Raw genomic sequence first — 26764 nt, 5'->3', positions numbered from 1 at the left:
GCACGCTTTGGATTTAATTTCCATGGTGTGGGACGAGCTGAAAAGCCAAATTTCCAACAGCACACAAATGCCTGCATTTTGATTCGACTGCCAGATGAGGGAAGACTTTTATATTTATTAGAATGAAATCCATTCAGTAAGTAACATGGGAAGCATTAGCAAAATTAATAATTCTTTCTTGCCAACGGTGTTGATGGTTGCAGGGAGTGTGCTGACACCCTTCTGCCTTCCTGCACACAGAGGCTTCATAAAATAAAATCAAGCATACTATGAAACCAAAACATCTCTAAGTCTTTCCTAGTGTGCACTAGCACATCCAGTTGTTACCATAACAACAACAAAAGATGCAGGGGATGAGATGTTATTTTCAACACTGAAATATCTGAAGAACTACTTTCCTCAGGAAAAGAATCAAAAGGATACTAAATATTCTCTTCTTCAGTTGCAATATGATTGCAAGCTCCTACAAGCTGAAAAGCTGCTTTCAAAGTGTTCCTGTGTAGTTTTGGGCAGCACAAATAGACACACGCACACACACAAAAAAAAAAAATCCCAAAGAATTAAAGTATTTAAAACTGTGTAAGTTTACTTGCTTTAAAAAAAACAGGTTTTTTAGTTACTGAAAAAACAGGTTTTTTCCTCAGGCACTTGTAACAACCAGCTGTCAAAGTAAGTGCTGTGCATGCTTTCAGGAGGTAAGCTATTAAATATACACTTTTTAAATGTAATCCAGCCAGAATATTAATTTGCTATTAGAGCTTAGCTGGTGTGCAAGCCAGGAATTCCAGACAGGCCTTTAAGTGCATGACAAACTGAATACATTCTTCATATTCCTAACCTAACACTTAAGATCAAGTTAATCGCAAAACAAACCACAATGAGTGTCATGCATATATAATCTGTTTCATCAGTTAGATATTTAAAAAAAAAAAAAGTCCACTGATGCAATTCAGATTGATTGGAGAGCTTCTTCTCCCCCACAGATGTCATATACAGATAGGTTACAGACTGAAAAATGCTCTTTTTCAAATTGCTGTTATAATTCACTGACAAACATGTACATTTCTCCAATTTTTTTTTAAATACATATCTAAATACTTCCAACACACTATTCTTTTCAACAAAACCTGTGAAAAACTCAGAGAAGGAAACCTACAAGAATAAGGATGCAATTTAACAGAGGGGAAAAAATTTACTAATAGCCAGATTAGGAAACTGTGCAGCAAAGTTTCTTGCAGCTTCAACGCTCCTGCTGTGGTTGAGGTCAAAGGAACCATGCCAAGACACACTTAATGTCCACTAAAATGATGCTTGGTCCCATATTGTGTTGTAACTAAACCATGAAATTTAGCGCTTATGATGAAACAGAGCTCGAGCATATTCAATCCTTATTTTAGTTTGTGTAGTACTGTTTCTCAAGCCCACAAAGCTTATTCTTATAAGCAAAAGTATAAAATGTTTAAGGCAAATACGATGCAAATACAGGCAGTCAGCAATTCTAGCAATCCAGAACCCTGACTATGGACTATGTGACTATCTGTATGCAAGAGGCAGAGCTACTCACTACTTAGAGGAGAAGTTGGGCAGAAGAATTCAGTCTCCAGATCAGGAGATGAAGTTAGACACTGCAGAAGTCTTCAAAAGCCATGAGTTCATAAACAGATAGGTGTAGATGAAGCAAAGGTAAACTAGAACACTTCAGCATATTTTATGGCAAAGTTGATATTTCTGATCCCTCTTCTATCCATCCCCTTTGAGAAAGTGTAATTCATAAAAATGTTGTTCAGAGACTTTTGTTTCCAAAGATGTGAAAAGCAAGTTTGGGATCTTTTTTTCCCAGGGGGTGAGGGCTCTTTTAAACACACAAAAGCCAAACAAGCAAATCACACAAACATGGGTTTTTTTCCCCCCATAAGTAATTCTAGTGCAAAGTTTCCATTGAATTTTCGGAATTCAAGACACATACTCAGCTCCACATGTAATTTCAAGTACTCAATGAGTAGTACTCCTTGCTAATATGAACCAGCACTGTACACACTTCTCCATCAGCTTTAGGACTGTGTAACCACTCCTATTTCTCCAGCTTCAAGTGGGGCTGCATTCAGCTATGCAAACTCAATGTTTCCAGTGGAATATTGTTGCAAGATTGTTATGTGGGTTTACAGGCAGAGAAACAGTCTGTCAACATGTTCTACCACTATGATACTCCTTCATCTTTCAGGACTAAGGGGAACTAGGAAGGAAATAAGTAATAATCACAATAAGCACATCTGTGCATATGAAGAAATCCAAGATGGACATTCCATGTGAAACAGGTGAAGAGCTTCACGCTATCAGGTGTATTGCTACAGGGGAAGAAGCAACAGAAGTCAGACCACTGAATTACTCCCAGAGCTCTCTCAGCTACATAAAGTAAGCTCTACGTCCTGTTCATGTTTCTGTGCACCGTCACACCAAATGAAGCACTGTTATCAATGGGCCCTCTCCAAATGCAAGCTTGACAACAGCCTCCACACCAGCTCTGATCAACCGTCAGATCTGTGTCTGCAAGCTTCTATCATACACCAGGCAGTCTGGATTAGTGTTCATCATTTTAACAAGTATACTCCAGAAAGCAGACAAACTAGGGATTACATAGTTATCACAAAGGGTTTGTGACTGAGCATAGATTCCCTAGCATACACAAAAACAATTCTTCTTTCTAAATCCAGATTCCAGAGCTAAACCTCCTTTGTTACACTTTCTTCCCCATCATATTCAGGACATACTCGACTCTCACGCTTTGCAATTAGGTCAGATTAGGATCTAATGTGTCACTCTCTACAATTCATTTCAGATACGTGATTTAATATACCAAACACCTAATATTTTAAAGCTCCCATATACGACTGGAGGATGAGAAATAACCTCATGGAGGACCAGGGAGAAAAAAAAAAGCACAAGACAACTAAACCCCGCAAGCTGATAAAGCTAAAGCAGAGCACAGACTCAGCAGTTCTGTAGCTAACTAGCCTTCTCAGAACCATGCACATGACCCAAATGCTTCTTTCCTCCCTTTTTCTCTTTTTTTGAAGGCTCAAGCTATTAATTCACAGAAGTTAGTTACTATTCACCACAACCACTATGCAATGTATGAATTATTCACCATAACTTTTATGGCTTCCCTTATAATTAACAAACCACAAACATCCACATCACAAAAGAGCTCCAGCTGATATAGGAGGATGTCACTAGTACCACTCATACCAGGTACACACTTGTTCTACTCTGTTATCCAGTAATCTCAGATGTAGAAAAGGCAATATTGTCACAGACTGTAGACAACTCTGAGTAAAAAGCAGAATGAACATACTTTTTCTATAGAGAAAATATATATACAGCTTCCTTCAATTTGTAAATTTCTTACTTTCTGTCAATTTGCATTAAAACTAGCAAATAACTCACGACAAGTAAATTACCAAGCACCTGTTTTGACATCTGGCTGCTTTCAGATCACAGCTTTCTCATTTGTTCCATCATTCTTGGCTCAACCCCTTAAAGCAGCTTTACAGGGGGGTTGGGCTCAATGATCTCTCAAGGTGCCTTCCAACCCAAAGCATTCTATGATTCTATCAATTCTATGATTCTATCTTCTATTCTTGCAAAAACAAACTACGTTTAGGCTTCATTTTATGAGTGTCAGAAGGACTAATGGATCACAGTTGAAAAAGTTTTCTTTGGAAGAAAGCCCATTACCAAAAAGCTGTGTTAACTATTAGACAGTGCACTGCAGAGATAATCAAGAGCAGTCTCAGATGGGGAATATTTGCGAAGGATGCTCTTTAACGTAAATGTTATCACAATAGTTTTTAGAACAAATAAATAAATGAATTATTAAAGATCCTGAACTCACCCCAAGCTGCAGAAAATTCATGCACTAAATTTTTGCAGTACTATTTTCAAAATTAACCGCAGGACCTGCAGTTTATCATCCGTATTAGCCGCCGTCCCAAGCAAATGGGAAGTGGTAGCTGCAGCACCAGCAAGCGCAGCGGCAAGAGAGGAGCAAGGGCAAAGGGCCGCCGCGGCCCACCAGGTGGCGCTGTTCTCCCGTACATGCAGGACATTTGGCTTCGCACTTCTTAGCACCAGGAAGATATTCGCTGGGGGGAGCGGGTTTTTTAATTAAAGAAGAAAATAGGATAAAGCTTCAGAAGAATATTTTATCAGCTCTCTCCTTACCACCCGTGTGAGTGGTACTGGCTCCATCACATCTGGTTTTTTCAGGCAAGATTAGATCAGAAAATTAAACTTTGCCCTAGCGTTAGAAGCTTGGAGAGGTGTTTTCTCTTTCTTAACTGTTGTTCTCTAAAATAACTGAAGGCTTACACTGCTCTAGTGATAATGTATATTATTCAACCAAATACTAAATTACACCATGGGAGAGTCTTCTTGCTTTACTGATTCAAAGCAGTGTCAACATGTTTGAAAATAATTTACACAGAAAGTGTAATTTACTTTGTAGGTAAAAAAAAAAAAATTTAGATTGCAGGGAACAGAACCTGACCTTTTGTTTCCTGAACATTTTCCAGTTTATACACTGATAAATGTCCAAGTTCACTGCACACAAAGAGAAAGACTATTTTTTCCAGATGGCCTATTCCATTTTGTCTTCATTTCAAAGTAATAGTCTATGCCCTTCCATACCCCTTGAGGGCATACTGAGGCAGGGAGGATGGGAGGGAGGGAGAGACAGTATTTTCAGGAAATTTTGGTGTAAAAATGGCAGTTGAACAGCAAAAGGTGGTAATTTTCTCCTGGAAAAAGAAAGTTACACACACCGCCACCACACCTAAAAAAAAAGAAAAAAAAAAAAAAAGTTACACACAGACAGGATTACAAGGGGAGGCATAATGGGTTGAGTCCTAGGGAAACTTTACTGAAGGGTGGAGGGAGAAATGTGTGGGAAGTACTAAGCCACTAAAGCACAGCAGACTGCCTCAGAAAACATAAGAGAATAAAAAACAGTGGACATTTAATCACTAGCAGTTTCAACAGAATTTAGAAAGTAGGCATCTCTACTGCTGAAGGCCTAAATAAAGTTCGAGAAGAATTCAAGACAGGAATTGCAGATGTCTCAGTGAAGAATCACATTACAATCCACCTTTCCTAGCTTCTAAAGGAAAGCTCAGAAACAAGGCTGAACCCAAAAGTTAGGCTGAACGTACATTAGGCAAAGAACAAATCCAGTGCTTGCCTGAATAACAATACACAGAACACAATCTGCTGATGAAAACTATTATACATGCAAAGTTACCATCACCCCTCAAGAACCTAGTATAAAACAGTTTTAACAGCATTTTTAAGGACATAGGATTAACATTACATTAGAATGGTTGACAAAAAAACAAACTTCTTAAACTAAGCAACGATCTGATTATAAACCAAAGTTGATTCTAAGTATGTCTGCAGAGGTTTAATTTAATCTTTTAGATATAAAATTGACAAAAACCTTAAACGTTACCAACAAATCTAGCAAGTGAGGGGAGGAAAAAAACCAAGTATTTGTGATATTTTCTGTCTTTTCTTAACACAAATAATTTACTGCCAGATTAGATAACTCAGAAAGCAAATTAATAGGTAATATTTATTATAATTAAAAATAGCTAGTAATTAAAAACAATGTTAGGAATTTAAACCTACTTGTTAAAAAGCCTAGTAGTATTGTTTCCAGTTTTACTGGAACACTGGGCTATGTCTCCTGTTTAAGCATAAACAGATTTTGTTCACTTATGGTACTATTATTTTATCAATAACAAATTGATAGCTTTGCATAGTAAACTGACCTACAAATGTATACTCAGGTTTAAAGATAAAAGATTGCTCTGGACACATCAACAACTTATTTGGGCTTTGTATGCTATTAGCTTACTAGGTAGCTTGTTATATTTTTTTTTGTTGACTACAGAAGGTATTTTTCAATACAGAATAGTACAGAGTAATGGTCTGGATGGAAACTCTAATGCCTCTATTTTAAATTATAACCTATGTAACCACTGGAAAGTACAAAATGTTTGTTGCATAATGCCAGATCTAGTACAGATTTTAAAAGTCCTTCCTTATATTTTCAAACATGTTTCTGCATATACTAATGATTAATACAAGTGTTTTTCTGGAAACTTTGTTGCATTAATCTATTTTATTAATCTATTTAGTCTCATTCAAGGGATAGGAAAAATTGCCATAAGAATACCAAAACAGATATGTAAAGGAGGTTGCTAAAAACCTAACCCCAGTAACCATCATCTGAGGAATATATGCAGAGATGAACAGACCAAAATTACCATGGTGCAGCTCCTTTAAGCAATGCTTCCTACCACAAATTGAGCCAAACAATAGCTTTATGTAATTCCTTTGAAGTATTAGGGGACCCCAAGGACACAGTCCTGTACTGCTGGTCAAACTGAAGAGCCGAAGTTTTGAAGGCTCTCCCTGCCTCACGTATCTTAATGGCATCGTGGCTTCAACAGGCCTTTCAAACACTCAGCATTAATTGGTAACAGAGACTAGATCAGAATCAGCCGAGTTCCTTTAACCTTCCCCAAATACCCTCACATCTTCAAGTTTCACTTAATGTAATTGTAAAAACAGGTCTACCGTTATTCAACTCTCAAGGATGGCATTAACTTCATTAGGTGCTGCTTGTACAATGTTTTAAGCTCCTCATTAGAACATGCACAGAGGTATTTTAGACTAATGAGGCACTATTGTTATAACCTATCACCGCATAATTGCAATTTTTTATAAATAGCTGACGTAGTGCAAACTCTCTTAGATGGTAAATACTGGCACAACAATCAGTTTTCACTGATGTGTACTTTAAAACAAATCTTCCCATTAGGCTGCAGACTGCCTAGTAGCTTCAGACAAAAAAGAACTGAAAAAGGAAAAAGAAAAGAAAAACTACACACATGTGATCAACACCTCACCCCTCTGCTGAAGAGTGCTGAAGCTCCTTCCTTCTCCGAGGCCCTACCACACCACCTGATCTGCTGAGCAGACAGCACCAGCAGCAGATAGGCTCTACAGCTACGGCTGAGATGACAAGAGTCCATCTCATCCCGCCTGTGTTTTTCAGCAGCAGCAGCCTTCAGTGACACCCTCAGTTCAGGTATTTCACTGTCTCCTCTCATGCTAGAAGAGAAGCAACCCCTAGAGATCTGGATAGACGGTCTCCCCTCTCACAAGTACTAAATGGCGTTACTACAACCATGCTCTCAGTCACAGGAGGGGCAGATGGGGTCAGTCAACGTGGCAAATGCAGCAACTAATGCTCTAGGCCGGACAAGTACATACAGCAACTCATGCACAACACTTAAGAGTGTCTTGGAACGAAAAAGGTTAAGCAAATCAAGGGAAAACCAAAAGCAAAACCAAGCAAATAAATACCAAGGTTGCAAACAGGAAGTTTGCTTCTGAAACTGTTTCGCAACAGTGTGATTTCTGTCCTCCTTTGCCCTTCAAGAAGGAAAAACACGAGGCTTATGTAATTTAAATCACGTACATAGCTAAAGAGAATAAAATCTTCAAGGTAAAAGAGTGGCACCTAAACTTTAGCACACTTTTTGCCCTGACAAGTCTCCTTCTAATTGCCATACCTGCAAAAAAAGTTTTGCTTTTAGCACAGTTGCACAGACAGCAGACTAAAACAGATGTCTGCATGTACAGGGACAGAAATTTATCTCTGAAAAGACATTTGAAAAGAAAAAAAAAATTAAAAATATTTTTCTTTCATTTGCAGGAAGCACTCTACTGTGCAATCACATAAGAGTAAACTTGTCTCTCTGACTATTCCTCCTATTGTTTGTGTTAATAAAAACATATGGTAAGAGGTAGGAAAGGAATGTAACAGCTGGGCCCATATTCTGATCAGGACTACATCAAAGCAGTAAGTTGCCACTTTCCTTACAAAGGACAGAAAAACAGGCTTGAAGTGCTTCAATTTCCTGGATCTGTTTACTTTCCTCATGGGCTAGTCTAATCACTTCCTGAGAAAATCAAAGTAACCAAACCCATGATTTGTTCAGACTGTCTTTATTGATTACTGTAGGCAAGTTTCTACCAAGTGAAGTTTTCTCCATGCTTCCTACCTACAAATTAAGTTCACTCTTGCAGCACAGGGTTGTATGACAGTGATCTGACTAGAAGTCTGATGAAGCTTCTGTTCACCTCGGTAGGGTTTTGTGTAATGTCTCAAAGCCCTTCCCATTTTAACAATTTGCTACACTGACATTACATCTGGCCTGTTGGAGTTTTATTCCTATTACCACCTTGTTGTTTTACTGACAACCGTATTACCAGCTGCTATCTCACCGACTTCATTACTGTCTCACGCATCTTCCTGGTGCTGCTACACTAGCTAAACATTACTGGAATTTCCTATTGTATTCACTAATGCCTTTGGCCATGCAGCCCTCGAGAGGGGGTGTCACTGCATAGTCAGCAATGGTATTTTACACTGTAAAGACAAGTACCTCATTTCAAGTGAGGTGTTCAATAAAACAGAGGTCTAGACAGAAGACAGCTAGCATAAGCTCACCTCAGAGATGACAGTACTATGGGTAAGCAAAAATTTTCAACATTTCACAGTGCTGATTACTGAATTTATTTCTTCCTATCATGTCAGCAGCCCCCAGCTTGGTAAGTGTTGTCACTTCTCATTCTTAGTAACATTTTACTTCAGGCCTGGCTGTAATCCTCACCATTACCACAGAAAGTTTGAAAACATAACCTTGACAAACTCACCAGATTCAAATGCATAAATAAAAAATTGTTGGTGTTTTTTAAATTATCTGCTTACACTACTCAGAGAAGATAATAAAAGAAAAATCAATTCACATTTTTTAATGCTTGGACTGATAGTACTGCAAGGCTCTAGACATCATTTCAAGAATGAGATACACTTACAAAGCTCATTTTTTTACCTTTTTAAAGCATATCCTGCAAACATCCATAAGGCAAAGAACAGGCCATTTACTCAAATAAGGAGCACCCTGCAAAAGTTAGATGCTAGCAGCCTATTTGCTTTGCATGCCTGTATTCTCGTTTACCACCACAGAGTCAATACTCTCATTCTCACCCAAGCCACGCAGGCCAGGCATCATTAATAGCAGGAGTCCTTCAATCAACCAGAAGATGTATTTTTTTGTTTTATTTACAAACCCAAATCTCTCACATAGAGCAACAAACTCAGACACTTTTTGTCTTGCATTTGTTTACCAGCTTCTGGTGCTCAAGCACTACAGCTGTATGTACACCAAATTTTTAGACTTCAGGGTTTCCTACCATTACAAGAAAATTTTACAAAATCCCATCTCCCAAGTCAGAGTTGCCTTTCATAACCCCACCATATCAGACACTCTTCTCCACTCCAGTGGCTTTCTTCCAAGTTCATTGGGTGTGGATTTGTTTTTTATAAAACTCTTTCCTGCCTGGAAGTACAGGCTCCCAAACACAGAGAAGCCCAAATACTCCATGTGGGTAAGTCTCATCTATGTGGCTCCAGAAGTTGAGCATAAGGGAGCTCCAGGGGAAGGAAAGTAAGCATTCATATAGTGGAGTAAGCACAACAGCATCTACTGAGGTGACCACCGTGCCAGAGAGCAAAGACAATAGTTTTAAGTACATGTTCCTACAGGATCACTGAAGACAAAAACAGTCACTGGCTTCCACAAACATGGACACCACACCATTCAGTTCATTCCCATATACCTCTAGGTGTCATCCTATGCTACATTTTTATCTACCTCTCTCACTGCACCTGACAAGTTGAAGTAGTTCTGTCTCCTTGCTCCATAAATGTGATTCTACCAGTTCTGCTCTCATCCAGCATTCAGAGCAGCACAGGAGCCACAACAATCCTAGGTATCTGCCTGTAGCATCCAACATACTCAACAATGTACTGGTGTTAAGTTTAAGCAGAAAGAGGCACAACTCAAAACTTACTGCATACAAACTGAGCATATCTCACTGTTGCAAACTAACCGTAGGGTAGAACAGATCAAACACAAGTTCAAGAGGAAAACTAAGAAATCTAAGATTAGAAAGAGGAACAGACTATGCGAACCTAAATGTAAAACTTACCTAAAAATGTCCAAACTGATTTTATAGTGAACTAGATGTGATCCATATTTCGTTCTGGAATTATCTGTGGAAAGGTACACTTTTCAAATGTCCAATTCAGAGAAAAAACACTAGTTTTTGCATAGGCTTGGTCCAGGCAGCAAAAAAGAAAACAAAAACTGAAGGCAGTCCTAACCATGGAAGACAGCATCAACTCTGAATCAGAACAGCTGCTTCTTTATATACCACAGAAAAACAAAAATTATGTGAGCCAAACCCATAAAGCAAGAACTCTCTGCTTTAGGCTGCTAGTTAAATGGTGTGTGTGTGTGTGTGTGTGTCCCCAATTATTCTAGGGATCATAACAGACTAATTATGCACAGTCGTATTCCAATTTACAAGCCTGTAAATTCTGGGGCTCAGAACAAACTGATGAAACACCCACTCATCTATTCCCTTGCCCTTCATTATAAAATCTATAAGGTTTTGTGGCTGCACTCCAGCCAAGATGTAAACTGTTCTAAGATTGTACATAAAAACATTTACTACCATCTCAAATCACTAGTATGACATTCTGCCACAAGTACAACGGCTGTTTTATTGTTGATTTGATTCATTCTTAGATGGTAATAAAATTGAATGTTTTGTTCAGAATATCTTTCCAGCCGTCTCTTTACCTTTTTTTTTTAATACCATCTCCCTTTATCATCACTTCAACTTGCAATCTTTATGCAGTTTCTTAGCAGTTACCTATCACAAGGCACAAAGGCTTTACTAGCATAAATTAAAGCTCTCACTCTCAATACCCAGAATTCATCACTTTTTTCTTCCTATCTGATAACATGAGATCATTTTAGTGAAGACATAGGGACTTAAAATAGGTGCAACATAACTGGCATTGCTAATGTATTTCCCGGTATCTCTTTCCTCAGAAGAAACACTTCAGGAATTGAGAAAGCAAAAATAAACTACCATTTCTTTTCCTGGGGCAACTCACTTTCGAAAAAAAAAATTCACAGCAGTCGTGGGGATAAAAGAAAAAAAGAGAATTGTAAATTTGTCAGGACAAACTCCAATCTTTCAGTGATAGCCACTACAGACTGAGAATAAAATTGTATGAGGTTCAAGGACACCGACAACTTTTTTTCCCCTCTGTCTGCCTATCAGAAACAATTGTAACAGTGCTAGACTCCACAAGATATAGTCTAACAGGTAAGCGATAACAGAGTGTCAGTGACAAAGGTCAGAATTAAAGGGCATAGTTTGATAATTGAGAAAAATAAAGATACACTTGGCCAAATACGCATATGGAGTTGAATAAAAGTAGATTACAGGAAGAGAAACAAGAATAAAGCGGGAAAACTGTTTTCATGATATGGGACAGCAAGAGACAAAGAGTCAAAAAATGTGTTCAAGCTTACAAGCCACTAAGCTACCAATTTCTTCAGAACATAAAGAACAATTCTCTGGGGAGACGTCCGTGTACAGCAGACAGCCACACCATCAGGAGTATCAACTTCTCCCCACACCTGATCCACTGCATCAGAAAGAGAAAAGATATTGGTATCTATTAACTACTGCTGAGAGATCTGAAGCAAGCAGCTAAGAAAATTAAGTACTGTATCTGGAACACGTCTCTATAGGTGAAATTTCTGTAGGTATCTAAACCTCCCCTGGAAAATTTTATGGATACCAGGAATTAGACAAGGATTCACTGCTTTAAAAATTTCCATAGTGATTATAAACTACAAGGTATGCATACGCTAGCATCAAAATAGGGCAATCCCAAGGCTGATCATACAGCTTAGATCCCCTTCCAATAAAAATGGCACGAATTCAAGTCTTCACAGGCACCATCAGGTCAGCCCTTTTGGGCTCCTAACTGCCAACTACCATCTCCTCCTTTTCCAGCCCCAAAACAATCTCCAAAACATCTCAAGATCACAATTGTGCAGTCACTAGAAATCAATAGTAAACTCAGTTTGTCTGAGCCTGATAATAAGGAAAGCTCCATCCCTTGGGCATATAATGACATCGCTACCACCACTGTACCTCTCTGCTCCCACCAGGAATGCATGTTGTCGTCCTGCTCCTCCTATTCATATCAATCCAGGCAGTTACTGCTGCAACACTCAAAAAAGGTGAGTCCTCTTAATAAGCAGCAGCAGTAAGAGTCTCAGGGCACTCTCACACAAGCCTCTTTTGCTTCACGTGGCCATACATAACGCCAGTGTCACTGCATAAAGTTCATGTGCTGGACTTGGCAGTGTTAGGTTTACAGTTGGACCTGATGATCTTAAAGGTCTTTCCCAACCTAAATGATTCTATGATTCTATGTAGTCAGGCCTGAGCTAGTCCTAAACTAGCTGAGTAACACCAGCGGTGTAGCCACAAGAGCATTTAACTCACCAGCTAAGTACCTGACCTGCTTAGTATAGCACTGGCATGAGCAAACCTAGGAGCCCTACAGTACTGGCATATGCAGTGTGGTCTTACAGTTGCAGGCTGGAAAGCACAGACTTACTGTGTGGTAGCGTATGATGGAATACAGTAGTTTAGAGGGGGGTACAGCGCTCTGTAAGAGAACTTAACTGTTTTGTGGGCAACAGCAAAGATGTTGTCATGGTTGCTCCTTCCTAAAAATGTTCCTGCAATTACCCATTCAGGGAAAAATTTGATTGCCCTCTCTCTGTGCTTGCTCTTAAACATACAGAAAGAACACAGTTGCCGTTATGACTTTTAGTGAAGTGTTTTCATTACATTTTCCTATACAAATAGATTGTTTTCAAAGATAAATATTTCATATTAATGATTTACGAGCTCACTATGTCACTTAAGTTTTCTAATCAGTTTTAAGGATGTTTGCTTCTTTAAAAAGAATAAAGACTTCCTATCCTAAGTGGATAGATGTGAACAACACAACAGAGCCAAGTCCAATTCTCCTTGTGACTAGAGCACGCAAATAGCTTTTGTTTACTGTATTTGTTGAAGGTTATATCGCTTGTTTTATGGAGGAGGAATAAAGTACAGAGACTTTGCCAAGCTAGCCAGCCCTGTGTTCGTAGTTTATGATCACGCGGGATCTAGCAGAACCACAGTAACAAAAAGGCCTAGATAGCAGGAAAACAAAGATGTATAGCATAGCTACTGAAGGAGGCATTAATTCAGAACATTTAACACAGGAAAAACAAGAAGTCCACTCGATTTCCAAGCAGCTTAAATACTGCTCCTAGGTACAAGTGTTCAATTTTTTCCATTTCATAGGGAATACCTAAGATGATGAAGTGTGTGTATTTCATTCCTTTCTGCCTTTTTTCTTTCAAGACTTCTCACATTTATTCAGAATTTCCACTTCCAAGGAAATTGCTGTTTCATTTCTACCTTTGCTTCTTAGCTATTATGCTAATCCTGTATTTTAATAGTTACCATTTCTCCTGTTGTCTCTGACATTTATAGATTTCATTATCATTTACTTAATACTGATCACAAAGTAAATTTTATCTTTTAAAAAGCAAAGACCAGGTATTCAGTCATGCAAAGAAACCAGAGATTAAAAAAAAAAAAAAAGAACCATGGAGAAAGACATCATAGTTTGACTAGATGTCTTTGAGCTTACAAGTAAAACCTGGGAACAGTCCAAATGCATTTGTATTGTTTCACAATCTATTTATAGATGCTGAGAACAGAAAGAAAGCACTACATTCCACATGTTTGTTCAGTCTTATAGATAAACCCTTATTACCATGCAGGCCCTAAATGAAGTTCAACAGAATTTCTGAAGGCCTTGGGGTGCTAATTTGGTACTACAAGAGGACTTGCAATCTAAAAAAATATCGCTTGTCATTTCCTTGACTAACCTAATCATTATAGTCATCTGCAACAAACAGAAAACTGTGTAAATTTGTAGTTAATATTTGCCAATTCCTATGGAAAAAATGGTAAGGCAAACTGGTTTTGTTCAGCTGGGTTTTGGTGCATAGAAAATTAAAAGATTATATGTATTTACGCTGAACTACAATGACTTGACTTTATAGCAGCTACCTGCGTACATGTGCACCAGTTTGTCACTGGAGAAGTGCAATATAATAATTTTGACATGTCAGGATGGGTGGATACAGTCACTTCTGAAAGATATACAATTATGTTATTCAAACTTGGGTAACTAGAGACAGGTAGGTAATTCACAAAGTAGAATTTGTGACAGACCATGTTACAGTTTTTGGTACAAACCTGTCAATGAAACGTCATTTGAATTAGAGTTCTCATTTTCCATTCCTTCTTTTTCTTAATTCATCAAAACAAGTTATTGTTATTAATAATGACATTCCAGACACAGTGCACCTAGATTTGATGATTTTTGTTTCCAAGTAAACCTATGAAATGCTGCAGATAAAAAAGAAAACCACCATACGATGTCATATCAATATGTTACTCATTAACTGATTTTTAAAAATTAGCCTGAGCTGGAATCACATCAAGACTGCACTTCCTGTAGCAGTGAAAGACTGTAGCAGTGAAAGGCTAGAGCTGTTCAGCTCTAGAACTGAACTTACCTGTGCAGTTAACTCCACTAAAATAATGAGAAAAGGGACTTTTTCCTTGGAGGACTCCGTTTTTCATTCTGAAAGTCAGAACAGCTTCCGAATACCAAGTAGCGACAGCCCCATCAGCCTTACAGAGAGTTTCGGATCAGTATTTATAAGGTAAATCTTGACGTGTTTGAGTGTTCTGTATGTACTTGATGCTGGGGGGGACAGGGCAGCAACACAGGAGGGCACTGGGACAAATACACCATTGAAAATACCCTGAAGAGGAAGCTTAATATGAGAAGGCAATGCATACAGAGATAATTTCACTCACGTTACTGACTGCACTGGGAATGGGAACACTACCACAAAGGAGAAATTTTTAAGGGAGGGCAGGAGGGTGTTGCACTCTCTTTCCTTATCTGTTACACTCAAGTTGGGCTTTGATTGTGCATAGCACTGTACGCAATAAACTCAAGTCTTAAAATGACCTCTGTGTGGTCATCCAATACTATCTATGCTATTTGAGTGGATCTCTGTACAAAACAAATGTAAGTTTTGTTAGAACAGGGAATTTAAGAAAATATTTTCATGTGCATTTTGGCCTATATGAAACTTTACAATGCTTATTAAATTATGTTTCAAGAGAAATGCTACCATATGATAAGGAGTATTCATGGAAGTTAAATGCTTGCATGAATGAATACCGCTAAAGGGTTTGCTGACAGAACAATCGCAAACAGTTTTTAAGGGGAAATCTGTTTTCTTACTTTGGAAGGGTGGACTTGTTGGATTGTGGACTCACACTGAGGTGGAATTCATTGTAATGAAGAGTTCTGTATAAATCATGGACATTTTAGCATAGATAAATGAGGGAAGGCAGTGTCAGAGGGCTACTGGCACTTACTTACCGTTCCCCATCTGCTGCAGGAAAGAGACAAGCAAACATCCATAGTATTTATGTCAACCCATTATGAATAAAATATCTTTAGAAAGCTATTCAAAGCAGCTTTAGACATTTATTGGGTATTAACCAACTTGAAAATTCCTTACCAAGTGCTGTCCTTAATATCAGCTCGGTGCCCAGCCACCCTGAAGTGATTTGGAAGGAGCACCTCTACATATTCTTTGTGTGACTGAACTGTATTTCTTTGTAGCTGTGCACAAATTCTTTATATGGGGTGATGGCTCATATCACTAATTGGGTCACAAGTATAAAAAAGTCTGCTGGCCTCATTTTTCCTCTTCTGAAATATTATTAGGGCTTTTTAATATTCTATCTGCATAACGTCCTTTCTTCCAACTTAAATGTCAGAGAGATAATGTCCAACAGTTTTGAACAGAGAATAAGGAATCAGAAATTTTAAGTTTTAATTAGAGCTCTTAAAGGGTCTTACCTAGAACTAATCACTTAGAGCCTGTTTTTTAAAACAACATCCACATTTGGTTTTGTATGCCAATTAGGCATGGGATATGAGTACATACACTGGCGTATGCAGGGTTCAACACAAGTAGGTGATGTCTAACCACTTCTAAACTGGGAAATGGAAAGTTTGCCCTCTTTTCTCTGTCCTGCCCGGAACACTGGGCAGACAGATTTACCTACTTTTTTATTTACCACTAGATAACCGGTACACAAAAAGCTACCATATATGCTCTGATAGCAACGGGATCAGCCTTTACAAATAACAGAGTCCTTTGCCTCAGATTTCTCAATAATCAACGTGCTGCCAAGTAGCAAGTGGCAGGGGCAGGCCTTCTAGAAATCCAGTTTACTCCATTGCTGTTTCAGTAAGAAGGGTACTATGATTATAAAGCACTGCTGTGAAACTATACCTCTACCAATAGCAAAGATGGAATGGAAAGCTGCAAATACTAGACAATCCAATAAGAAGAATGCGTCATTGCACACAGTAAGCTAGTAGCTGGACTAAGCTCTCACCAAACTTGCTTTTCATGTGTTTATCGCAGTCATGATACACTTATCCAAAATGAGCAACATGACAAATCAGGGAAAATGCTTTTGGGAAAAAGAAATGCAGGGTCTGCATTTTTAGGTACTATTTTCAATACAGTTCTATTTACTTAGAACATACTTCCCATAGATGAAGATGCATCCACAGAGAAAACTTACTGTATTAATGATTGTTCTTGTTTAACCTAATTATTCATGCCTGAGGACAAAAACTGACTATATGCCTAAGTTTTTATATACCTCTGTTTTCACCTCACTGTAATTGGCACCCTGTGGATGATCACAAATTTGCCAGAATCTAGGGGGTTATTAACATTTCAGACAGGGGAGCTCACAGTTTATCACCATGGCAGCACATTATTCCGACACACAGCAGAACTGATTTCAAAAGCAAATTAAGACTCTAGAGGTATAGCTGAGGTGTCAGCCATCCATAATAGATCAGAGATTTGTATTGATAAAAGTATTGGCCACATGTGTATGCAGCATTTTATCAGCATGAACGTATAGAGTTGTATGACATTAGCAGAAAACATTTTCCAGTAGTCCAGATCAAAATATTGGCAAAAAACAACAGGGATCTCAACCTCCCCTTTGGAGCCTATTCCTATAACATGAGTCAATACCCTGCATCCAGATCTCATAAACTTTAGGAAAATCTCAAGCCTTGTGGTTTTGACCAATCTTCAGAATGACCCTGAAAAAATATATTGAACACAAAAGAATAAGATTTTTAAGCAATTTAGATCAGGACTACTGACCACCAGCTCTGTGAATGTCATACCTGCTACGTATGTTAACATCAACCCTAGCAATAATCATATGCAGGCTGTATATCAAATGCTTGTTAAAAAAAAAAAAAAAGCGAGGATTCAGCATTTGCCAGCAACATTGATACTAGGTAAAAATTATAAATTTAAAAAAAAACAGGAAAAAAGTACAGTATGGAGAGGTATGTTTTCTAAATGCAAAGTCATGGAAATGGAAGTCAAAAGGGTCCTGGACTCTACTCTGCCTGACTTGGTAGCTCATTTGGTGCATTGCAATGTAAATCAATTAAATATAATATTTGCATTTTCAATCTGTGATCTGGCATTAATATTTACCTATCTTTTGCAGACACCAGAATAACGGAAAAACTGTAACAACTTGTAACATAAACTGTAAAGATTGTTTTGTTGCAGTTGGGTTTTTGTTTGGACACAAGAAAGGATGATTCAGGTTTTCTCTCTGACGATTTTTGGATGGGAATGTGAACTTTTTTTAAGGAAATTTACTTCTGCATTCAAATTATACCTCTCAGAAACATCCAATGCACTGCTGTAAGGCTGTGGCTTAGTTCAGACTAATCCAAGCAGTCATGTTAAAGATAAGCACATACCTACCATCTTCTAAAAGGTGTATTGTCTTTATAGCTCAATCATGAGTACCCGAAACACTAGCAACCACTTTACTGCTCAAAGGCTGGCACCTGGGATTTGGCATTCACCCTATGTGGTCTTGCTATGCAAGACATATCTACGTTCCGGCCCCACCCCCTGCCCCAAGTAATATAGCTCCTAGTTCTAAATGAGACAAAACAGTAAGTCTATCTGGCTCAACAGAATAGCTTATTATTCACAACCCCATCTGATGTAAAGACTGTGAGAGAACTGATAGCATGATTCATTCTTTCACATTATCTTGTGTCCCTCACTTTAACATTCCTTTCCTCAGAGTAAGAACAATCCTTTCCTAAACTCCTGGAAAGTCTGGGCACTATTTTTTCTTGAGGAAGATTCAATTTATCCTCAAAGAAGCTGTGCTAACTTTCACTTTCTCACATACTTAACATACTATACTGCTGCTCCTTGGAGACTGCCAGATGACTAGTTTCTCTCTAGAAAATGATCACCATATTTAGATATACCATGAATGTTTGCACGCATACATGCATATCTGGTTCAAAGAGATATCCATGTGTATTCCTTTACAATCCTTTACAATACACAGAATTCAATAATTACATACATGCATGCATGCAATGTTATTCATTAGACACACGCAATCTGTTTGATGTCTTAAACATACTGGTGCACCTGGATTGCAATTTTTGTGCATGTAATCTGTATACAGAGATGTCACACTTGGATGTCACCCAGGATTTTTGGACATTTATAAGCAGAGGATGACCAATAAAGTTAAGCTGATCCACCAGTGTAGAACAAGCAATATTTTATTTATCTTTTCCTGCCTAGCGGGCCAATATATTAAATGACGGTTATAAAGGCAGAAAAATTGATTTCACTGCCATGAATAACCACTGTTATTTAATTATAAATTGCAAGATCTAGGCATCACAGCATTCTAATAATGCTATCCATGAGGCATCCAGGGCAATATATCGCTTGGGAAGTATGCCATGACTGCTTTTTTTCTCATGAACTAAGAGAAGACACTGGCTTGTGTTTTTCAGCAAAGTGCCAACTGGCCAAGTGCCACCTCATAGGTAGCAAAACTGAACTATTACATGTCACAAGGTTGGTTTTTTTCGGAATACTAAGAAAGTTGCCATGAACAATTTGGAGAGAGATGGATGTTCCATTACCTTCACCAGTTCCACTGTGTTTTGCCATTAACCCTTCTTCCCATACTGTTCTTCTGATCAGTATGACACACAGTAAGACACATCGGTAAGATGCACAGTATGCAGTGTGTCTTCTGTGACTCTGCATAGTAAGTTGTGTGAAGGTCACTGGTATCAACTGGCAGTAGATGTGCTGATGGAGTGAGCACACATACAATGTGTTACACATTCACTATGAGGGGGCCTGACACCACATTACTAATACCCCAGAAGTTTTGTGTGAGAATTTCTCTCCTTTTTCCTGCTGGGTGCTACAGTACATAATTGTAGTGTAGTCTATATGATCCAATTGCTTGAGTATTCAGCCACAACAAACAGCATCAGCGTGCCTCACCACTTGTGGTGAGAAATGCTCTAACTAGCTTTCAGCCCAGCTTACCTCATGTGCCCTATGCACATTACCAATACTGTAATACAGGCTCATTTAAACAAAAAACAGGAATGGACAGGCAGATAGGAGTTCTAGCAAAATGCTCAGAAGAAACCAATCACCTGATACAGGTCTCTATAAAGCAATTTCACACTTTTAAAAACAAATGAATTACTAAACTCTTAATCCAGGCAAGGAACGGGGATCAACTGGCCAAAACTGCTTTTCACTCCTTACAAAATTGCACCACTCGCTGTATTCTGGCCCTAGTTATCTTCAACGGACTATTTAGGACCTTGATTTACTCCATTTACTTTGAGCATACTTCAAGTATGCTGACTGACTTGCAGATGTTTCTGAACATTCCTGCTTGAGGCAGTAGTATCACCAGCTCAAGATCAGATCAGGTATGCCTTTATCTAGCTGGGTCTTATAACCTCCAAAGACAGAGTCTATAGACTCTTTGGGCAACCTCTTCCAATGCTGGACCACTCTTTTAGTGCAGGTTTTTTATCTTTTCTACTCTGCACCTCCCAAGCTGTAAGACATTTCACTCTGGCCTCTGGCTGACTTGCATATATCCTAGAAATCAAAAGTTTTCACTATTTCAACATCTTTCCAAATGTCTATTACCTTGTTTCTCATAGTATCACAGCTCCTATTTCTGTGGTATCTAACATAAGTGCTTTCCTGTCCAAATTTCAACAGAGTAATATAAGGGCTTATTTAGCAGGTCTTTCATCACTTAATGGCTTCCAAGGCATTTGAGTAGCTTTCACAGAATCCTGCCAATGCAGAATATCATATAGAAAACTGAAGACAAGACATATAATGACCTATAATCCAAAAGAACCTGTATTCAGGTACTGTTAAGGCTGTATCTCTTCAAACCTTTTCCCTCCTGCAAAGAAGTGCGGAAGAGTTCTCTGCTGAGGAGGAATGTGCTTAAAGTATACTGAATGCAGAAATCACTGTGCTCTTTTTCCACTTTGTTCCTTCCCAAGGAAGTTTCCTCGCACTTAGGCATGCTGATACTCACCATATAGAAATATTTTATGAACAGCCTTGATGACTGTACTGAAATAAACCCCCAAGATGCATAAATACTGTTGATTAAGACAATCTCTAACCCTGTTTACTCCCAGCTAGATTGTCTTTTTTATCTTTCATCAACAATATCCTATCCAAGAATCTCCAGGCGTGGATAGCAGTCCTACTACTTTTTTATACTGACCTTTCCAGTGTGTCTCATTGGGCTCCTTTACTCCTCCTTTTCTCATGTCATTCAAGACAGGATTCATAATTATTCTGATAAATTGAAGAAACAGTCTGAAAAACCAAGAGTGAAATTCAAAAAGGATATGTAGAAGGTCATACTTAGTCAAATCTAACAATCAGCTGCTGATGTGCTAGAGAAGAACAACATCTCAGCTGTCCTTTATAAAAGCTTCACCAGGAACATAGTGGTTCAACAATTTCAACACAGAGGTTCAGCTGCCTCACGCTGCTGTGAAACACGTAAACACTTTACTATGAAATAGAAGCAATGGTAGTGTGTATAGGACAGATAAAGTAATCTTTTAATCTTGCCTCTATCCAGCCTTTGTAACACTTCTGGTGTCCAGCTTGGGGCACTGCACTTCTCAAAAGATCTCAACCTATTAGAGACAGTTCATAGGAAAAAAAGAAGTCCAGAAAAAACAATTTATCGTTTATCTTAGGCTAAAGAGAAGAAGGAAACAGGGGAAAATGTGAGACAGTTTTTCACTGTTCTTCATACTGAATAAATTAAGAGGCAATGGCTTTAAATTTCAGCAAGAAGGATTCAGGATCCTGTTAGAGGTTAAGGAGGACTTCCCCTTCCAGCAAACACCGGAACTGATTGCCTGGATACGTTGCTGATTTTTAAGAACAACTTAGACAAGTGTCTTGTCAGGAATGATACAGGAATAGCAGGCCTTGCCTTGGGATAGGGAATGAACTTGATGACTTGGTGAGTCTCTCCTCAGTCTGCTTTTCTGTGATTTCATATGTATTTTACATCTTTTTTTACAATCAAAGTTTTTCCTATTATTTCATCTCTAGTTTTTCATCCTTTGCTGTGTTATACATAATGTTGAAGGTCCTGGTTATCAAAAACCCTCAGCCCTCTCTGAAGCTTAATGTAGTCTCTTCAGAGCAGGAACATGTCAATTTTTGCCTACATGGCATCACCAGTGCTGCAGGCATTAAACAGTAATCCGTAATTTTATAGTACACTAATTTCTCTCTCTCTCCCCAGTCTGCACTTCACCAATTAGAGAAAAACACAGTCCAGATTTTCACACAACAATGTGTCTGTTGGTGACAGCTTGATCTTCACATACTTGCTTTTCTATAGCTGTATACATGAGCAATTATAACTGTACAGTAGAAGGTCCACTGTGCTTTTTTTGCATATGTAAGACTTGCCACAGCATATCAGAATAAAAGTATAAGGTTTTCAAGTATATGCCTCCCACATGAGCAGCTGCAGATTTGATTGTTTAATACAAGGCATTCCTCATACGTATTACTGAGAATCCTGGCATTCAGGACTTTTATCACTCGGGAGTGTGTCCTCTCGCTCTGCAGTTGCTGCACTGTGCAGTTTGACAAAGCTTGGCCACAGGGTTTCTTTTTCAAATCCTCTGAACAACACACGCTATAGTAATTGCTTATTACTTCCACTGTCACTAACAGATAATGACAAAATGTGCCAAAGAGGCACGTATGGAAAATTTGGCAGAACCAAGTCTCTGTCAAGAGTTAAGATATCAACGATACGGAACAAAGTATTTAGTAAGAATTCATTTTTAGTGTCTAGGCTGCAGGCATCAAATTATTTGAATGTAAGTTTCTTCTACAGTGAATACCTTGACTGATTAAAACAGAGAGCTTTGCATACCTTGAGAATGGAGCCAGACGAAACTAAAACAGAGACTGAGCTCCAGGGATCAAGCAGCTCCTTTCCAGTTCTTGCACGACTGTGGTAGAGGCAGGAACCTCTGGAGATGAGTGAACAAAGCAGTCAGTGGTAGCATTTACCTCCTATTGCTAAATCTGCCAGAGACTGAAAATGTAAGCACTCAAAAGGCAGACGATTTTATTTGTTCAAATATCCGAAAGTCAGATGCTCACCGTACTGTAAACCAGCATTGTTCTGCGGGAGTGGGTTGAGCTACACAAGTGTTATTCAACCACAAGCTGCCTTCAGCCTCCAAATTAGGACTAAAATAGCAACTGGTACCTTTCTAGTGCAATGAAAGGCCTCCAAATGTGACATGAAGGGTAGGCAGTCACTTTTCCTGCTGATTCGATATATACTGTGCATGCCTTGGTAGTGCACACTGATACAAGAACAATTCCCAGGGAAGCCAAAACCTCACACAGGTTGCTGCACTCCAGCAAGGGGTCCTGGGTCCAAACAGACACAGGATGCCAACCCTGCCTTCCCTGACTCTTTTAGTTCCAGTTCTACTTGCAACCCAGACAGCTGATACGGAGTCTATTCTGTTCTCTCTTGGATAAATGGGATGCCGCTATATAGCCACAGGTTGCATCTGGCATAAGGGGGTGGGAGAGGCTCTGCAATGCAGTACGAAACCTGCTCAAGTGCTTCACAGGGAAGCATAAGGCAGCAAAGTTTCACATGTGCAGGACCTAACAGGCCTGAAGAATCTTTCTTGTAAATTACATCTCATTTCTTTTCCAGGTGTGCCTTGGTTTTCATGTTAAATAATACATAAACATTAGTTAATGGTGTCTCCCAGAAATAAAGACATTTTAAATGTCTTCCTTTCTACAGAGCTTGGCACATAGTCTTTAAATTTTCTTGGACTGGACCTAATTAAATCCACCTGGTCTAGCTAAGACCATACAACAGTCTCATGTTTTCTGCAGGATCTGTGTGCCCAAGCAGCTATGGCAGTCCTGAGCCTTTTCGCTATTAGCGCCTCTTTCTTTTTATTTATTTTCTGAATATATTGCAACAATACCTAATCCTTAGTTCTTGCACCTTCAGAATCCTGTGCAAGTATCAAGCGATCCTGACAATGCCACTGGAAGGTCGATTGATTTGCTTTGTACATCTTTTAATCTGAAATGTGCATTAGTACGTCTCCTACCCTGATGTCCACTAAGAGACCACTCTTCTGTACACATTCTCCCCTTACCTCCTGTGAACAGTCCAGCGGCTCGGGAGAAAATTTAATATATTCTATTGTTAATTCTATTAATATATTCTAACACATTAAACCATGAAAATAGACCTTTTTCTAGAGATGTTACTTTGAACGCTCATCCCAAGGTTGGCCTTCCCTTAGATTGTATCATTATAGCCACAGACTCCCATCTTTGCTTTGTGAAAGTATTAGTTCACCAAACTGAACCCCGACTCGGGTATTATTAACCAGGTAAGGAAAACATTTCTTCGTAAGCACGTTGGCAGTTCGTGTCTGCCACGGGAGATGACCTGGGCCAAATGCTGCCATTTAACGTTTCTGAGGGCACGCCACTTCCCCAGCAGCGCAAGCTGGGGGAAAGCTATGCTTGCTCTGTTTTTCTGCAACATCAGGCCATCTCCTGGGCAGACAAACGGGCCTGGGGTGCTGCTGAAGAGAGAGGAAAACAAAAAAACACCCGAGGCCGCCACAGATGGAAATACCCGCTACGTAGAAGTTGTTGTTGGTACAGCTGTCCGGAGGCCAGCATCGGTATTTGTGCTACCGCCTGCTTCAAAGAGACAGCAGGGAAATGCTCTGACAGAAACCTGCGGGAGGGCGTTTTCTGCGTTACTGCCGGCCTGCAAACTCTCCGCCAGCCGCCCGGCCCGGCCCGGCCCGGCCGCCATCGCCTCAGGGCCCCGGCCCCGGCCCCGGCCACCGCCACCTTTCCTCCCCCGACCGTGTGCGCCTGTGTGGGACCGCAGCTCCTCTCCCCGCGTACGGAACACTGAGGCCGCCTTTTGCTGGGGCCAGCGGGAAGCAGCGCCTCACGCCACAGCCTCCTGAATAATTTAAGCCGCGTAACGGATCGGCCAGGCGGGGAGCGCGGGCGGCAGCCACCGCCGCCGCCGGGGCCGCCTCAGCCCCTTCGCGGCCGCAGCCGGGGCCCGGGGCGGCAGCCAGCCCCCGGACGGACCGGCGGAACCGGTTTTTAGCGGCTTCCCGCCGCGGGCCCGCGCTCCGGCTCCAGCCGGCCCAGGACTGCCGCGGCGGCGGCGGCGGCGCTGGAGCCCGCCCCGGGGCGGGGCGGCCGGGAAGAGGGCGGTGCGGCCCGGCTCGGAGCGGCCCGGCCCGGCGCGCCGGTTGAGTGCCGTGGGGCGGCGGCGGCGGGCTGCGCGGTGCAGCGCGGTGCCGATGGTGCTCATGACCGAGCAGCGGTGCGATGCGGAGGAGCCGAAGGCTGCGCGGGCCGCCGGCAGGCGGGAGAACAGGGGCGCCCTGCGGCTGTGAGTACTGCCCGGACCGGGCGGGGCGGCCGCCGGCCCGCCCGCCCGCGGGGGCCCTGCGCAGCCCTGCGGGGGCCGCGGCTCCCGCCCGGGCTGCCCCGCAGGGGAGGGGCGGCCGCGGGGAGCTGCCCGCCGGAATTACGGCGGCGGCCGGGCCCTGTGAGGCGGCGGCGGCGGCGGCGGCGGCGGTCAGGGGCGGCGAGGGGAACCCCCCCCGGGGCGGCGGGCGGCGGGCTCGGCGGTGCGGTGAGGGCTTCGCTGCTCTGGGCCTTGGCTTTGGCTTGACGTTCACAGGGAAGAGTCGCCAAGGGGTCTCCGCGTCCGGGCTTAAATTAAGTAAGAACGGCTGTGCTCCGCCGCCATCTGCGCTCTTCAGGAGGCAGCCCCGAGCACAGTGTCGAACTCCGGTGTCGTACTTCTAAGATTCATTCTAATAATGAATATTGCTTCTAGTAATTCCATGCAACAGCATTGGTAAGCCTTCTCTGCCGTGGCACAGAAATCCAGCAGCTGCGCTTTATCACTTACAGCAACGTGCATGGGCTCCAGTGGGAAGCTGTGATCCTCTCCTCTGGGTGCCAAGAAAACCCAGAACTCTGTTGAGAGTTCACAAACTTTGATGCAGGCAAGATGCAGTCAAATGGGAGCTCAGTCTGAATTCTGTCCCAGGCAGAGACAGGATGGGCCACTCCAGCAAGGCGGTGGGCACTCACCTGCCTTGGCATGGTTCCCTACCACACTCCTCACCCAGCGCAGCCATGCCCATACCCGGCCTCCTTCTGCCTTTTAACCTGAGAGGTACTGTAAAAATTGAGCAGATGAAGAGATCAAAAATACTTAATATTCTTCGGGAGGAAGAGGAGGCCTTGCTGTCTGGTAAAGGCTGCTTGGGCTAACTGATGGAAGGTTGGGAGGTCAAGAGGGCTTCCCCTTCCATGGGCAGGAGGACTCCCTGCACTCCCCGAGGCCACTGACCTTCCCAGCATCTGATGGTGGCTGGGGGCGTTAGGAGTTAAAGGCTGGATCTGCTGCATTTGTCTTTGGCTTCCTGTGGAGGTCTCAAGTTGTTTAGGTGCTTGTATGCCATAAATCTTGCTGGAAACAAGCTGCTGTCTGGTTCCATACTGGGGTCCCAATTCATGTGGGACTTGGCAGTCCTTAGGATGCTGTTTGAGAAGTTAAGCATCTGTGAAAGAAGAATCTAAAAAATCTGGGGCTTTCTCCTCAAAAGGAAGAAAAAAAGGTTACTTTCTCCTAATCTGGGACGATTCCTCACCCCAAAAAACACTTCTTCACAAAGATTTAATCTTAAGCCTCCAGGAGAAAGGAGAACAAGTTACCAGCAACTAGCTCTTTCTCCAGAAAGAAACTCTGAGAAGGTCTGGGGTTTTGTTTTTTTTTTTTTTCTTTCCCAACTGTTGTATCCCTGGTCTCTAAGCAGGTGTATTCCCAAAGTATGTATTGCAGTGAAATCTGTTGCCAGAAATAACTTGCTTGTTAGAGAGCACTGGGAATCAAAGTGTCTTCTAAGTGTCCTTTATCCTGTATGCTGTGGTCACATCAGTGACTTCACGTTACAAATGAGACCTAATTCCCGACCTTCTCCAGAGCCTTCTGACTTCAAACCTTGGGTCGTGATCCCCCACGCAGAATTATGCCAATGAACTTAAAGAAGTTCTTCAGGTATGCAAGATCT

General features: G+C 40.9%; 1 protein-coding gene across 1 annotated transcript in view; it reads left to right on the top strand.

Annotated features, from left to right (window-relative positions):
* Nucleotides 1-2293: 2293 nt before the first annotated feature.
* Nucleotides 2294-26764, top strand: part of GRAMD2B (GRAM domain containing 2B) — a 54003-nt gene continuing 29532 nt past the window's right edge. The window contains exons 1-2 of the mRNA XM_075727108.1: nucleotides 2294-2412; nucleotides 14559-14804. Of these exons, the coding sequence (XP_075583223.1) occupies nucleotides 2294-2412; nucleotides 14559-14804 (365 nt within the window). The remainder of the gene's footprint in view (nucleotides 2413-14558; nucleotides 14805-26764) is intronic.

Source organism: Pelecanus crispus, chromosome Z (genome assembly GCF_030463565.1).
Source record: "Pelecanus crispus isolate bPelCri1 chromosome Z, bPelCri1.pri, whole genome shotgun sequence".
In the NCBI taxonomy this organism is placed as follows: Eukaryota; Metazoa; Chordata; class Aves; order Pelecaniformes; family Pelecanidae; genus Pelecanus; species Pelecanus crispus.
Note: the sequence above shows the minus strand (reverse complement) of the source record. Positions and strands in the feature narration are given on the sequence as shown.